General features: G+C 34.0%; 1 protein-coding gene across 1 annotated transcript in view; it reads left to right on the forward strand.

Moving 5' to 3' along the window:
- The window catches only part of LOC103606234 (glutamate receptor 4), a 116,792-nt gene that overhangs the window by 47,907 nt on the left and 53,424 nt on the right, over window positions 1-15,461 (forward strand). The window contains exons 6-8 of the mRNA XM_008590828.1: window positions 1,403-1,513; window positions 8,095-8,301; window positions 14,268-14,638. Of these exons, the coding sequence (XP_008589050.1) occupies window positions 1,403-1,513; window positions 8,095-8,301; window positions 14,268-14,638 (689 nt within the window). The remainder of the gene's footprint in view (window positions 1-1,402; window positions 1,514-8,094; window positions 8,302-14,267; window positions 14,639-15,461) is intronic.

The raw sequence follows: 15,461 nt of genomic DNA on the forward strand, positions 1-15,461 counted from the left end.
AACCGGTCTGTATGTGGGATCCGAACCCTCGGGGGGAGCGCCGCCGCGCTTCCCAAGCAGCACACTATAGCAGTGCGCCACCGGGCCGGCCCCAAATGCACACATTTTTAAATTCAGTAATTCACTCATGGTAGTTTGTGTATCAGTTTACACACATGCATCTGTATAGCATCTGTACAATTTTAGTCTGTGATTCTAAATCAATAACCAAACTACTGAATTCCTGGAAGCTTTACATTTTGATATTTCCTTTTTTCTTTTCTTTTTTTAATTTTAATTTATCAATATACAATGTAGTTGATTTCATGTCCCTTTACCAATTCCTCTTTCCCTCCTTTCTCTCCCCCTTCCCCCACATCAACATAATATCTGTTCCCTTGTCTTAACAAGTTCCAAGAATTGTTGTGATTGTTGTGTCTTCTTCCCCACCCCCCACCCCCGTTGGTTTATTTAATGGTCTGCATGAATCAAAGAATTCTAAATTTCCATTAAGATCCTGTTGTAGTTTATTACTTCTTAAAGTGCTTAACTAATTAATTTATTTTATGGGAAAGTGTTTTTGCACTTCTAAATAAGAAATAATATAAGGATTTAAAAATGAAAAAAATGCAAATTTAAATGTACTCTTTAAAAGTGAAAACTTTGTTAATATTCATCTGTTATGTAGTTAGCATTTTAGAAATGTTAAGACTTAACTAGTGGCTAGGTTGTATCAAACCAAAAACCATTTCTTTATTACTTTAAAAATACACAAGTTTTTTTTTACTTGAAAATATCCTATATAAATCAGATTCATAAATCCCTTTATAAATCCGCCTATTCCCTTTACCCTATGACCTTAACTTTATTGATAAATTTATACAAATTAATTTTAGGGGGTACCTGTCCATCTCACTAGGAGAGAGTATTAACGTAAATTATGTTCCATCTATACCCATATTCCTTTTGGAACCGTCCATTCTCAGTGTCTTGGCTACTCCATGATTGTTCATTGTAAATTTGCCAAATATGTAACAAGGCAGTATTCTTAAGACCCCTTAACTTTATTGATAAATTTATACAAATTAATTTTAGGGGGTACCTGTCCATCTCACTAGAAGAGAGTATTAATGTAAATTATGTTCCATCTATACCCATATTCCTTTTGGAACTGTCCATTCTCAGTGTCTTGGCTACTCCATGATTGTTCATTGTAAATTTGCCAAATATGTAACAAGGCAGTATTCTTAAGACTAGGAAAACTGGCTCTTGATCCATTAAGAAACCTTCCAGATACTTTTTTTCATTTGCTTTTCAGATGTGTTTTGTTTGCTCACTATTTATACCCCTCATTTTTCCGAGAAGAACTAGAGTATATTCTACAGTACTAAATATGTTTTCAAGTATTTTCTCTATTTGGCAGGTTGGTTACTGGAATGATATGGATAAATTAGTTTTGATTCAAGACGTACCCACTCTTGGCAATGACACAGCAGCTATTGAGAACAGAACAGTGGTTGTAACCACAATCATGGTAAGTTTTGGTCTATGCTTTCTGGTGTACCGTTTTGTCCACAGACAATTTTAAGTCCCCAGCTATGGTGAATGGGGGAGGGGGAAAGCTGAATATTAGCAGTGGTGACATGGGGGTCTTATCCACTAAAGTTTATTTAGGCTTTGAATAGGTTTGTCCTGAGCTTTGAGTACATTCTGTACTTTTATTTGTATTATCTTTTGTTGCATTGTTGTTCTTGGAAAAAATGCTCAGATGTTGAAAATTGAGACTGTCAAACTCCAGTTGGAAATGTATGAAATGCTAAGATCCCAAAACACAAAAACACAAAACAGTGAAAGTGAAAAAAGTCAACAACCAATCACATAAAAATATCCAGCAGTAAACACCATATTGTCACTATGTTTTTAAAAAAAATCAATGTAATAAAAATCAATAGTGCTTAAAATTATAATTTTCAGGTAGTTTAATCATCTGCTAATGATTTGCATTGTCTTTATAATAGTGGAGATGTGAATGTTTAGATTTTAATGAGCATGTTTTATATAACTGAATGCTTTAGAAATCAATTTTGTTTTATATTTATTTTTAATGTGAAAAGGGTTTTTTGCACCGATTATTTTTCTCATTGACCAGTGAGAAATACACAATATAATTTATTGGACTTCTAGGAATTAAGAAAAATACAACTGCTTCATGCAGTCATATCCTAAAATGAAAAATACTGTAAATTTTAAGACTGCTTTTTCAAGGAGGTACTCATGAATTATCTTTTAAATAACAGAATATCTTATATATTTTTCTCTTCTAAAGTCAAACATGCCCTTTAGAGTCAATGCTAGTCAAAGAAGATCAACAATCGGTGACCTTTTCTATCCAATTTAAAGTTATATATCCTGAGTTCACTGTCTCTTTAGGCAAAACATATTTTTAATTATTTATGGAAGCCTTTATTCTAAATAAAATGGAAATATTTTGTATAATTTAGTTTTTAGCTTACATAATTTTAGTTTTAGGTTTTTAGTAATGTCAAGTTGTTTCCAAAACTGACGTTGAGGTCAAAGTGTGAAAATGCCAGAGAGAAGCTTTTGTATGTTGCAATTAGCTTTATCTGTGTTGCGTCACCAGTTAGCAATTTAATGTAATCCCACAAGCCTTGATCTGAAGTTTATGATTTTAGAATGCAAACGAACCAACAGCAATTTTTGTGTAAACCTTCTTACTTAATTGTATAATATTTGCATGGGACTTGAAAAGCAATATATATATATATTTCTTTTCCTAAAAAAGACACAGTAATGGAAAGTCATACTTCAGTACAGTCCTCCTCTTTTCAGCCTCTGATGAAGAATCCTATTTTAAGAAATTGATCAAGAAAGAAAAGAGTTCCACGCTGTTCGACCATTCCTAACTAAGGCTCAAGTCTTGTTCTCCAGTGTAGTAAATTTAAGCTTATTTTTCATGTGGGATTCTTCTTGGATGACCAACTCTGGACTACCAGAAAAAAAAATTTTTTTTTTAAAGTTCTGTGACTATTCTGAGATACTAGGACAAAAGAAGAATTAATCTTCATCTTTCTCAAGAAAATATAAATAAAATGTTGAAAAAGAATCACTTAACGATTCTGACATACCAATTCCCATATCTTGAAATAAGGTCATTGTACTAAATGATGGAATTATATCACTCCTATTTCCAAGGGTAGATTTTCTAAAAGTAAATATCTCTGAATTTGTGTGCTTGTTTTCTGAATATATATAGTTGTTTTCTTTAAAGATTTTTTTTCAAAATTTTGCTTGTTTTGTGTGAAATAAAGTGTTTTAATGTGGATTATAGGTGTAATGTAGAGAATCTCTTTCCATCCCTGTTATTAAAGGGGCTTGACATATAATTCTTAAAACCACAATACTGAATTAATTTTGCAAGTATGGCTAGTTTTCAGGAAGCATGCCATCAAAAAATAAATAAAAATGACTGAAAAAAATTCCAACTGTTTCCTATATATATAAAGAATATTCTGTAAAGTTATCTGTTGTTTGACAGTGATACCGTCAATATTTTTGCTATCAAAATAGTTCAATACTAGTATATATGTCTTTTTGCATGAAAGTGTAATCTTCATATAAATAATACCTCTTTGCAACTGCATAATTATTCAGTAACTGAAAACGGCATACTAGAGTCTTCTCCCTGAAAGTGTTCTTTGTATTTGCTTTTGTTGCAAATGGTATCCCAGGACCTATGACATCTCTGCCACCTCGTTCATTTTGAAACATGATTCCTTGTAGATGAATGAGATATTGGCACCTGCATGCAATAATCCCCAAAACCCATTTGAAAACGCCCAGCACAGATGGAGTTGGCTGTACATTGTAATATGTGCAATACAGATATCTAGATTCAGATAAAGGCTGAGAGTGATCACTGGAAGTCATTCATTATGATCCAAATTGATGTGGTGTATCTGTTTTTCCATTTGTCCTTCCTTTGTGTATGTTCTTACTTATATGTTGATACACTGTAATGATATATGCTATTGTTAAATAAAATTGATTGAGAAATTCAGTTATCCATTCATAAATATTTATTGAGCGTCTGCTATGTGCTAGGCACAGTTATAGACCTTGGGGATATGTCAGAGAACAAAATAGACAAAAATCCTGCACTCAGTGGAACTTATATTCTAGTGAGAGAAACAGACAGAAAACATAATCAATAATTACATTAGCTATCATTCTTAAATAAAATGTGGTGTTAGCTTTTTATACTGTTGCAATTTATTTTTTCTTAAAACGGTGTTGTATAACTATAATGTGATCATTTCAATGACGAATTTAATTTATCTGAATATAGTCATATTGAATATAAGAAGGCATTCTTAAATAAAATGTGGTGTTAGCTTTTTATACTGTTGCAATTTATTTTTTCTTAAAACAGTGTTGTATAACTATAATGTGATCATTTCAATGACGAATTTAATTTATCTGAATATAGTCATATTGAATATAAGAAGACTAAATCTGAATAGAACTAAAATTGTCAATATCATCATGTTTTATCTTTAAGTCTTATTCACTAAAAACTATAAAATCTGTAAAGTTCATAAGACTCTAACCATACTTATTTCACTTTTTGCATTCAAAGTGATAATTTCTGTAAACAACCTAAGGAAGCCAAATCTGTGGTTTGGATGAGTACAGCAATTGAGGAAAAGGAAGTTTACAGTACACCTTGCGGGAAAAGAAAGGGGTAGTGTTTTCTTCTGTCCCTTTCTTTGGCCATTGAACTCTCTGGAAAAGGCGATATTTCAGACAAGTTCTTTTTTTCTCAAAACTTTACTATTGAAGTTAAATGATGCTCCTGATGCATTACTCAGCTAAGAAGATATTTCTTATCATCTTATGTGCACAACAATCTTTTAAAAATGTGTCTCAAGGGGGATGGCAGGTTAGCTGAGTTGGTTAGAGCACAGCCTTGTAACACCAGGGTCACGGGTCCAGATCCCCATGCAAAACTTTACTATTGAAGTTAAATGATGCTCCTGATGCATTACTCAGCTAAGAAGATATTTCTTATCATCTTATGTGCACAACAATCTTTTAAAAATGTGTCTCAAGGGGGATGGCAGGTTAGCTGAGTTGGTTAGAGCACAGCCTTGTAACCCCAGGGTCACGGGTCCAGATCCCCATGCTGGCCAGCCACCAAAAAAAAAAAAAAATTTTTCATAAAACCAAATTTATTCACTACAGCATCAGAATTATGTTATAAACCTAAAAGGAATTTTACTTATCACACTTTATCTTTCTAAATATAAAATACTTTTATGTTTTTATGAGATGTTTGATATTTTACCTTCTCTTTGTAAAATTTCGTAGATGCACTATACATATATACATATGCATATATAACATACAGATGTATACATGTATATGTACGTGTAAATACAGAAAATAAAAATGTATTTATTTTCTTCCTTGTACCAAATATTAATTCCCCCCATCCACATACACTTCCCACCAAAAGGCTTATGACTAAACTAGCTTTTAAATAAATTATTTTGGCTAAACTTAAAATTGTGCAGCCCTTAAATTTTCTCATTTTTTCTGAATTGAGTAATAACATCTTAATTTCCACTTTTAAGAATTTTACCCGTGGGACAAATTATCTACATTTATTAAGATTCATTGGAGAAAAGCAAATATCCACATAGAAAATAATGTTGGTTAATAGTACTGATTTTATTATTTAACTGTTTTCAGTAGTAATCTTTAAAAAAATTTTATTGAAACATTGTACACATTTGTGGGGTACATAGTTATACTTCAATACATTTACACAATGTGTGTTGATCTCAATAGCAATTATATCTGTAATGTTTTGAAAATCTTGAAGGCTTTCTAGTAAGTATCTTATTTCAAGTTTTGTTGTGCTAAATACAAATAATCCAAAAAAAATTCTTGGTAGGAAAATTATACTTTGATTGAAAACCATCTGAATTCATTAACACAAACATTTTAATAGCAAGCCCTAATGTAGCAGATTTAGACAGACGGTGATTCCTTTTCTGAAATAGCAGAGCAGATGTAGAACACCATCTATTATGGAAATTGTGTTAATAACCTCATAATCACTAAGAACTAATGCATTTAAAATAAATTCTAAGAAATTATTGTTCCTTAGAGCACAGTAGTTGATAATAAATATAGAAGATTATACTCTTAAGGCAGAAATAAGAGATTATATTCCACTCCTCTGATCCTTCCACTGCTTTGAAGAGATGCCCCACAAATCCTCCTTAATGATTTGCTAGAAACCATTTTTTTTATACTGAAAAAATTTGGTATTTTCTTCACCCATAGTAGCCTCAAAACTTTGTATTAAATCTCCCCAGTATCAGTGTTTGAAGAGCTACTTGTGGACAACTTGTTGGATTGGGATGGGGCAAATGAGGAGGTTGGGAGAGGGTCAAGGATTTGCTACTCATCTGGATTTGACATGAAAGAAAAGCAAAATTAAACACACTCAAAGAAATTGAGTAGACCTGAGCGTCCACAAGAGCCTTTGTTCAAGAAAAATCTAGACTTTCTTTCCTTTTGTTTTCCCCACCTCTCTGAAAGTGATCATCTTATTTCTTTTATGCTCAGTATTCAACCCAAATCTCAATAATTGTTTATGCCCCTGGTTGTGCAAAAAGTCTAGCTAAATTTCTAATTACCATCTCCAGTAAGATGAAGGGGTTTTTTTGCCTTTGTTCATTTGCTTGGCAGGAAAACAAAGACCTGATGGGCCCTTGCTGTCCCAAAGGAGAATTGAAAAAAATAATGAAAGTAAATATTAAATAAATATTTTACTCATACATACATATACCTGCTTCAGAAGAGATGTTAGAACAGGGCATCTTTATATTTATTGAGTGCCATGTATGTGCCAGACACAGTGAGGAAAACTGGAAGGGTTGTATCTACTTTATTTACTCAAAAGATCATATAAAGAATTTCATTCACTAAAAATACAAACATGCATTTTTTTAATCTTGTTCTCCCTTGTTAAATAATATGAAATCTCAGTTAGTTGAACATATTTTGATGGATGCAATAATAGCTTTAAATCTTCCCCCCTTATGTCACTTTCCTAGTATTTGCCCCTTCCCTTTGCTTCCACCTTCAGGGTTTCCACTTGAGAAATCGTGTGTGTGTGTATGTGTGGGGGGGGGGGGGTGTCTGTCTGTCTGTCTGTGTGTGTGTTTAACTGGAAACTGTTCAGTAATTATTAGCCACCAGTAAACTTTTTTTATTTTATGAGGATTTTCACAATAATTCTTTATCCTATTTTCTGTCTCACTTGCTTAGAAAACTAAATGGGAATATCACTTGTAGTCTGTGCTCATCACAACTGGAGGAAAATTATTAGCTTCCATTAGGGACATATTTTATAATACAATTAAAATTCCTGGTGCACAAACCCTATCTAAAGTAAAAACACTGGACAACATGTAGAAATCCAATTTAATGCAAAGAAGTAATTATTTTTAAAACCATTAATTTTTCTTTGAACAATTATGTAGCAAATGCCTTCTCTGAGAAGGGCATCTTGCTAAATGCTAGAGATCAAAAGAAAATTGAAAAAGCTCTTTTCGTAAAGGAAATGACAGTTGAATGTGGCTAAAAAAGATGCAGAATATAGCAACCTGTGACCTTGAATGAATCTTTTATTACATGAAGGTGACTACTAAATAGTCTTTAACTTGGTGAGATATTTTGGAAATATTAATTTAATTGCCAAAAGTGATAACCCATGCTTCTCCAGACAATTATTTATGGACATTTTTCCTGTCTCAGTCACAGTGCTAAGTGTGTAATAATCACTCAGTAGAAAATCATTTTAAAGATTTTTTTTTAGTATCCGATGTAAACATATTTAATATACTTCTAAGCATATTTGTATATTCATCTGTTTTATTATCGATTTCTAGCCACACAAAATCAGTATGTTTACCAATACTAAATAAACTCTTTTTGTCAAATTCTGAAACTGGAAAGTTACATAAAGGGTTTCAAATGTTTTGTAATTTCTCCTTTACAGTTCTACTTCTCTCATTATAGGAATCCCCATATGTTATGTACAAGAAAAATCACGAAATGTTTGAAGGAAATGACAAGTATGAAGGATACTGTGTAGATTTGGCATCTGAAATTGCAAAACATATTGGTATCAAGTATAAAATTGCCATTGTTCCTGATGGAAAATATGGAGCAAGGGATGCAGACACAAAAATCTGGAATGGGATGGTAGGAGAACTTGTTTATGGGGTAAGCAAATCAATTTATTGAAGAATTTACTTACATAAACCTGAAACTTCTTTTCACTTGGACACATATCAATTTTTAAACATCGATTACTGTTTTCTAAATTTGCAACTGTATTCAAAGAGGCATATATGGTGTTCAAATGTTTCTCTATTTCATTAATAATTCAATTCTCAACCAATGAGAGAAACTGACAATAGATAACTTAAAAAGCAGGAAAGATAAAAATTCAGAATATTCTGTCCTATTTTAAAAAAAAAGTTGACTTCAGGATCTGTAGTGACTCTTCTCTTAAGCTTAACGCTACTAAGTAATAGAACTACAAAACAAATCCATTAATAAGCTGTTATTTGGTTGTTGTAGGAACAGATTTCCTACAACAGTCTAAAGTTGTTCATTATTTTAGCTGGTTTTATTTATGTCCCTGTTGTTTGTAATTACTCATAAATATTTTTAAGTAATTGGTGAAGTAATCACCATGCTACTTTAGTATCTGTAAAATATTCATCAGTAACGTGATATTCTTACAATTCTGCTGAACAGAGTAAATTCAAACTTTATGCAATGTCATCATTTTTTTCAAACTAGCATACATAACATAATACAAAAGCTAGTATTTATTCCATGAAAGCATGCCATGCCCTTCCCATGAATGTACCAGATATTGAGTGTACACATTCATAGCCGAGGGCTAATATATGGTAGAGTTTCTGCCTGAATCAATAAGATCAAGATTGGTCTCTTCAGCTACCACTGCAAAGTATCAAAATCAAACTGGCAGTTATCAAATGCTAGAGATGTTATGATATTTTGAAAGTCCAGAAACCAAACCTATAGCACACAATAAGCTCTATTCATTGAGTAACCAATAAAAGTAACACGAACTTGAAATATAATCTTAAATTTCTTAAAAGCCAATTCATATTTCACAGATTACGCCTTTTTGAAAGCATACTCTGTCTGATTAATCCTCATAAGACTCCTTTGAAATGATAAATTAGATGAAGGGCCATCCTTCCCCAGAGAAGAGTAAAGATAGAAAAATTTAGAACATCAGTGCTGGCTGGTTAGCTCAGTTAGTTAGAGCACAGCCTTGTAACACCAAGATCAAGGGTTCAATTCCCTGTACCGGCCAGCCACCAAAAAAACATAACTGAAGTCCACAGAAGAACTCACTTTCTGAGCCAGAACTGCAGTTCAAGTTTCATGATTCTGCATCTTGCTTTTCAGACCATGAAGCAATGAACATTCTCTGCACAGTACAGTACAGCAGAAAGAGGAAACTGTTTGACATTATAAAGCAATTGGTTAGTTTTCCATCCATGGTAAAATATTGCTGACTGCTTAGGTCACCCTAGATGAGAAAAAAAAATGCAGTTCATAAAAAACAAAATGGATTTTACCACAGTATTTGTCAGTTTCATATTGAGTTTTAACTTCCAAAGAAAAAGGGTTCCTAAAGCATTTGTTCTTTGGTTAATATTTTAAATTTTAAAAAAATTTTTTTTTTCCTTTTTTTGTCTTTTTTCGTGACCGGCAACGGATCGCAACCCTCAGTGTTGCGCCCGTACCGGACCGGGACCGGCAACGGGATCGCAACCGTCGGTGTTGCCCCCGCACCTCGCTCAGCCAGTGAACGGCCGGTCTGTATGTGGGATCTGAACCCTCGGCAGGAGCGCCAGCGCACTCCAAAGCGACGCACTGTAGCAGTGCGCCACCGGGCCGGCCCTTTGGTTAATATTTTAAGCTTTTGATACAGTAAGCAAATTTTAGATGTGAACATTATCCAAGTTGTTAGAACTACAGTAATTCGGGCCAGCCCTGTGGCGGTGCTGGGAGTGCAGCGGCGCTGAGAGCGCCGAGGCCATGGGTTGGGATCCTATATAGGGATGGCCGGTGCGTTCACTGGCTGAGCGCGGTGCAGGTCGACACCAAGCCAAGGGTTGCGATCCCCTTACCGGTCACACACACACAAAAAAAAACTACAGTAATTCATTTCCTTCAAAAAACACTATTGAGTATTTCATCTCAAAAAATAATACTTGCATTACCAATTACTTGACGGGCAGCATAACTAACCTGAGTTACTTTCTGGGGCATTTGTTATACATCTCTCCTCCAGAGTCCCTACCCACCGGGAAGCCCAGCCTCACTCCTTTGCAAGTGTCTGAACATGTTTTATTCTGGGGAAATTGTTTAGATAATGAAAACAAATTATAAGAAGAGAGTAGCCTAATTAACAACAAAAAAAATTATATCAGTAATACCCACACCACAGTTAACAAAAAGTCCTAAAGTCACACAGTTCTTGAGAGAGAAAAGATAACATAGTGGTTATTAATATCATACTTGTTCATCACCCAGTCTGCAAGTGTTTAAAGACCCCAAGGCCACTTGAGTTGTCCACTTTTGTCCCAAAAGGAATCTTCTTCCATGTCTCATACTTTCCATTTTGGTGTCTACATAGTCTGTACTTGTATCTCGGCTTTTTTTTTTTTTTTTTCCTTTTCTTACTGCTAACACATAGTGAATGCCTAGTTTCCAGGGATGTAGGTAAAACTCAATCCATTCCATCAGATTAACTTTGAAACTCTGAATCCTTTTTTTTTTTTTTTAACTCTTTGCAAACTTTCTTACCATAGTCACTATGAATAGATTGTCTGCGAAACACGCCCATGTGATCCAACACCACCACTGGGGACCCAGCAGCTCAGAACCTCGCTTGCACTTTCAGGTCCTTTTTTCTATCACACCTGCGCACTACAGCAAGGTCGAGCTCAGCTCCTGTAGTGTGCTGCGCTGCTCCAGGGCCTTTACCTGGGCCCTGCCATTGTTATTGTTTGTGTGTGTGTTTAATCCAAAGAAATATCGCTCGAAGCACATTCTGTGGCCCGCTAGCACCAGAACTTCCTGTGGTATGTGTAGAAATGCTGACTCACTAGCCTCACTCCAGAGGTACTCAAGAATCCAAATTTTACCAGGCTCCTCCTACAGGAGATAGTTTACACACTTAAATTTCGAGAATTGATTAGCCGTAAGGAAACAAGGCACACGCGATATCCCCGGTGTTGGCACAGAAAGTCCATATGTATCCTGTCTGTTTACTGGTCTCTTTCAAAACTCACAAATCCCAGACTTCAAAAGTGTCCCTCATTGAACATTATTGTCACCACCTTCATCCAATGTCTGCCGTCTATTGCGTCTAGCTTTCTGTGCTGGGGACGTCTTCATTTCTCTTCGTGTGTCTTTCCTTTTAAGGCTTATCCATTGATTAGTGGTAACTTGTATAAACAAACACTTTCAGATGTTACCTGAACATTGTTGTATGTGAAAAGTGGCATTTCAAGTCAGTGAAAGGATGCATTACTTATTTATTCCTGTTGGGACAGCAGGACAACTACTTGGAAAATTAATAATTTTGCAACACTTCATCATGGAATATACCAAATAAATTATAGAGGGATTATAAGTACTACAGTAAAATGTATGATATTGATATGAGAAGGATTTTCTAAAGCATGAAACCAAAGGCTGAAAACACAGAAAGATCATTTTAATGGCTTACAACAGAATTTAAAACACATGTACTTTAATAAAACACCTTCAACTGAGTTATGGAAACAAAACAATTGATGAATAGGGAAGATATTTACAACATATATGGAAATATACTTAAAAGCACTCACAAATTAAGGAGTAAAAATTGAATACCCCATATGGAAAAATGAGGCAGATTATGATAGTTAATATATAAAAGAAATAAAAGCAACTATTTGCTTTATAAAAACAAATTCAAATTAATACATCGAGATTGAATTTTTCATACAGAAAATTGGCAGATAAATAAAAATAGAGTTTCCAAGGTTCAATACTGCACATGCTTTCATATAGTGCCAGTGACAGTAAAAATTTACACCATCTTTTTGGAGAGAGGTTGGGCAAAACATATCATGAGCCTTAAAAAGGTCGTTACTATTTAGATAAGCAATTCCATTTCTAGAAATGTATCTTAAGATAGGTGTGAGGACTTATCTTCAAAGATGTTCATGGCATCACTAAATTAAATTGTGTAAACCTGGAAACAATATAAATATCCTGCAAAATAAGAAATTGAGCAAATTTTGACATTTTCACATGAGGAAATATTTGCAGCCATTAAAACTTATGTTTAATTTGTATATGGACATTAAAATGTTCATCATATTCTTTTGAGAAAAGAGGAGTTACATAGTATAATTTCTGCATTATCCCATTTAAAAAACCACTATGCGTAGAACAAAGTCTAGCAGGGCATATAGAGAGAATAAACAACGGTAGATGAGAGGAACAGAGAAAACTTTTTCTAATTTGCTGGATTTCTGCATTATCCCATTTAAAAAACCACTATGCGTAGAACAAAGTCTAGCAGGGCATATAGAGAGAATAAACAACGGTAGATGAGAGGAACAGAGAAAACTTTTTCTAATTTGCTGGACCTGTTTTTATCTACTAATTTGTCTGTAGCTAGTTCATATATCACTTGTATAATATAAATTATTCAAATAATTATGGGGAAAATAACTCCCAGCAATAACTCTTATATATGAGGGCATTTATGGTGTGAACAAAGTTTATTCCCACTTAAAGGCATATATGGTCAATTCTCAGTCACCCAGTGAAGAGCTTGCCTGCAGAGTACTCTCACCATCCGTACCCTCCAGTTGGTCTTGTGTCAAGCTGCTGGCCATCATATCTACTCAGGAGGCCACGGATGTATAGGAATGAATGTAAAAATGGTAGTCTCTATGTAAGAGCACATACGTCTGAGTATGTTTCTGATTCCACTTGATGTCAAATATTTTCCTTTTAAAACAAACAATCAAAACCCCTTTTTTTATTTGTAGATCATATGGAAGTTTAGCTTTTACGCCACATTTTATTTCATTTGATTTCAGAGGTGGCATGATTTAATGGGAAATGCCCGGGTTCAAATCCCAGAGATGCCATGATGTGTAAAACTCTCTTCCCTGAGTCTCAGTTCCATCATCTACAAGAGAATGATAAAGATAAAGGAGGATTAAATGAAAAGCCATATACAATATTTAGATCAACATCACACACGGAATCCCTGAATAAATGCTCACTATTATCTTATTAAGGTTTTTAATAGATAATCACAATAACACAATGAGGTAAACAGGAAATGTCTTCATTTTAGAAATATAGAAATAGGTTCACAGAAATTGCTCAAAATTGCAGAACTCTGAAAATGGAGACTGGTGTCTTATGATCAGAATATATACAAATTGCATTGACTGTTTTCCAAATTCTTTTTTAAAAATTGAAAGTAGAAAATCAAAGTATGTTAATAGCAAGAAATAAATGCCAATTTCCAGATTTTTGTGTGTGCACTGAATTGGAAAATATTGTCAAACAATAGGTTTTCTTTATCATACAAACACAGACATCATGACTGGTTTTCTCATAGCTGCAAAAGAATAAAAAAGAAAGTACTGTTTGAAATTTGCAATTCATAATATTAAGAGATGGCCAAGTAATGAATCAGTGGCAATGTTCCAAATGAGACAGAAAAGGCTGCAACATAGCAGCATTCCTAGCCAAGAAATTCAGAAATTCAGTCATATGGAAAGACTATTAAGTCTCCTCCTCTACACTGTGTCAGATCCTCAAAGAGTAATACAGTAATTCGACTTCAAGTTATTTTTGCTTATTCACTCTTTCTGTTTCTCATCCTTTTATCTAATTACTAGCACCAAAAAAAGTGTATTATGCAGTTTAAGTAATATCTTATGAAAACAAATTACTATTCATCTTTGTACCTATCACTGGCCTTATTCATTGTTGGCATTCAAAAAAAAAATTGTGTAAAATGAATGCATGACTGGTTAGTTTTAAATGGATCACTCCAGAGCTAATTGCTTCATGAAATCCTTTAACCTATGTGTTTCCATGTGTCTTTTCTCTTATAGAAAGCAGAGATTGCTATTGCCCCTCTGACAATCACTTTGGTACGAGAGGAGGTCATTGACTTCTCTAAGCCCTTCATGAGTTTGGGCATATCTATCATGATCAAAAAGCCTCAGAAATCTAAACCAGGAGTGTTTTCCTTCTTGGATCCTCTGGCCTATGAGATTTGGATGTGCATAGTCTTTGCCTACATTGGTGTCAGCGTGGTCTTGTTCCTAGTTAGTAGGTTTAGTCCATATGAGTGGCACACAGAAGAGCCAGAGGATGGAAAGGAAGGACCCAGCGACCAGCCTCCCAATGAGTTTGGCATCTTTAACAGCCTGTGGTTTTCCCTGGGTGCTTTTATGCAGCAAGGATGTGACATTTCACCCAGGTTAGTTTCAAAACTCTTAAAACTCTTCACCAATTTCCCAGTAATTCTAAAGATTATGTTGAGTATCTCCCTACACATTGTTTTCCTGGAGGCAGAGCAGTATTTGAAACAGAAAAAACTTTCAATTCCCAAATTAACCTAAGTATATTCATAGCCAGTTTCTTCCAAGTTAGCACGAAACATGGATACATCATAAAGATTAACTTTCTAAATAGAAAAGTAACTATGCAACCCATTAGAACGATCAAAAATCATTTAGTACTAATATTTCATTCAGTGGTTTGATGGATGGAAACTAAAATCTAAATTGTAGAACAGGAATTCATTTTCATTTTGTCTCCTTTTCAAAAACAAACGTTCTTGTTATCATTGCTGTTGTTGTTCATTTTCAAAAATTAATGTTGAACTTGATTTTCATCCCATGTAACTTAAGGGAGATTTCTGCCATGGAGTTACCTAAACCTTGAATAAGTAGTAGCTAGATATACACTGTTTTACATAACAATGCATAAATAAACTAAACAATAAGCAAAGAGCCAACAATGTAAACACTATGTTAATTTTATGGAGATGTTTTTCCATATCAGTGGAGTCATGGCTCCCTTCCTTTGGATCCCTCTCAGGCATTACTCATTTACTATATTCACCAAAAGTGCCCCAAATCTCCTGTTGCAAGAAAAATATCTGATTTTTCCCATAAAGAAAATAGTTAAAATTATGAGAAGCAAAGTGTTGAATTTAATTATTGACTGTATATTAGCATCACAGTATATAGATTTTTTTTTTTAGAAATGTATGCTTTCTGGGCCGGCCCGGTGGCGCA

This window comes from Galeopterus variegatus, unplaced genomic scaffold, assembly GCF_000696425.1.
Source record: "Galeopterus variegatus unplaced genomic scaffold, G_variegatus-3.0.2 Scaffold6399, whole genome shotgun sequence".
Classification (NCBI taxonomy): domain Eukaryota; kingdom Metazoa; phylum Chordata; class Mammalia; order Dermoptera; family Cynocephalidae; genus Galeopterus; species Galeopterus variegatus.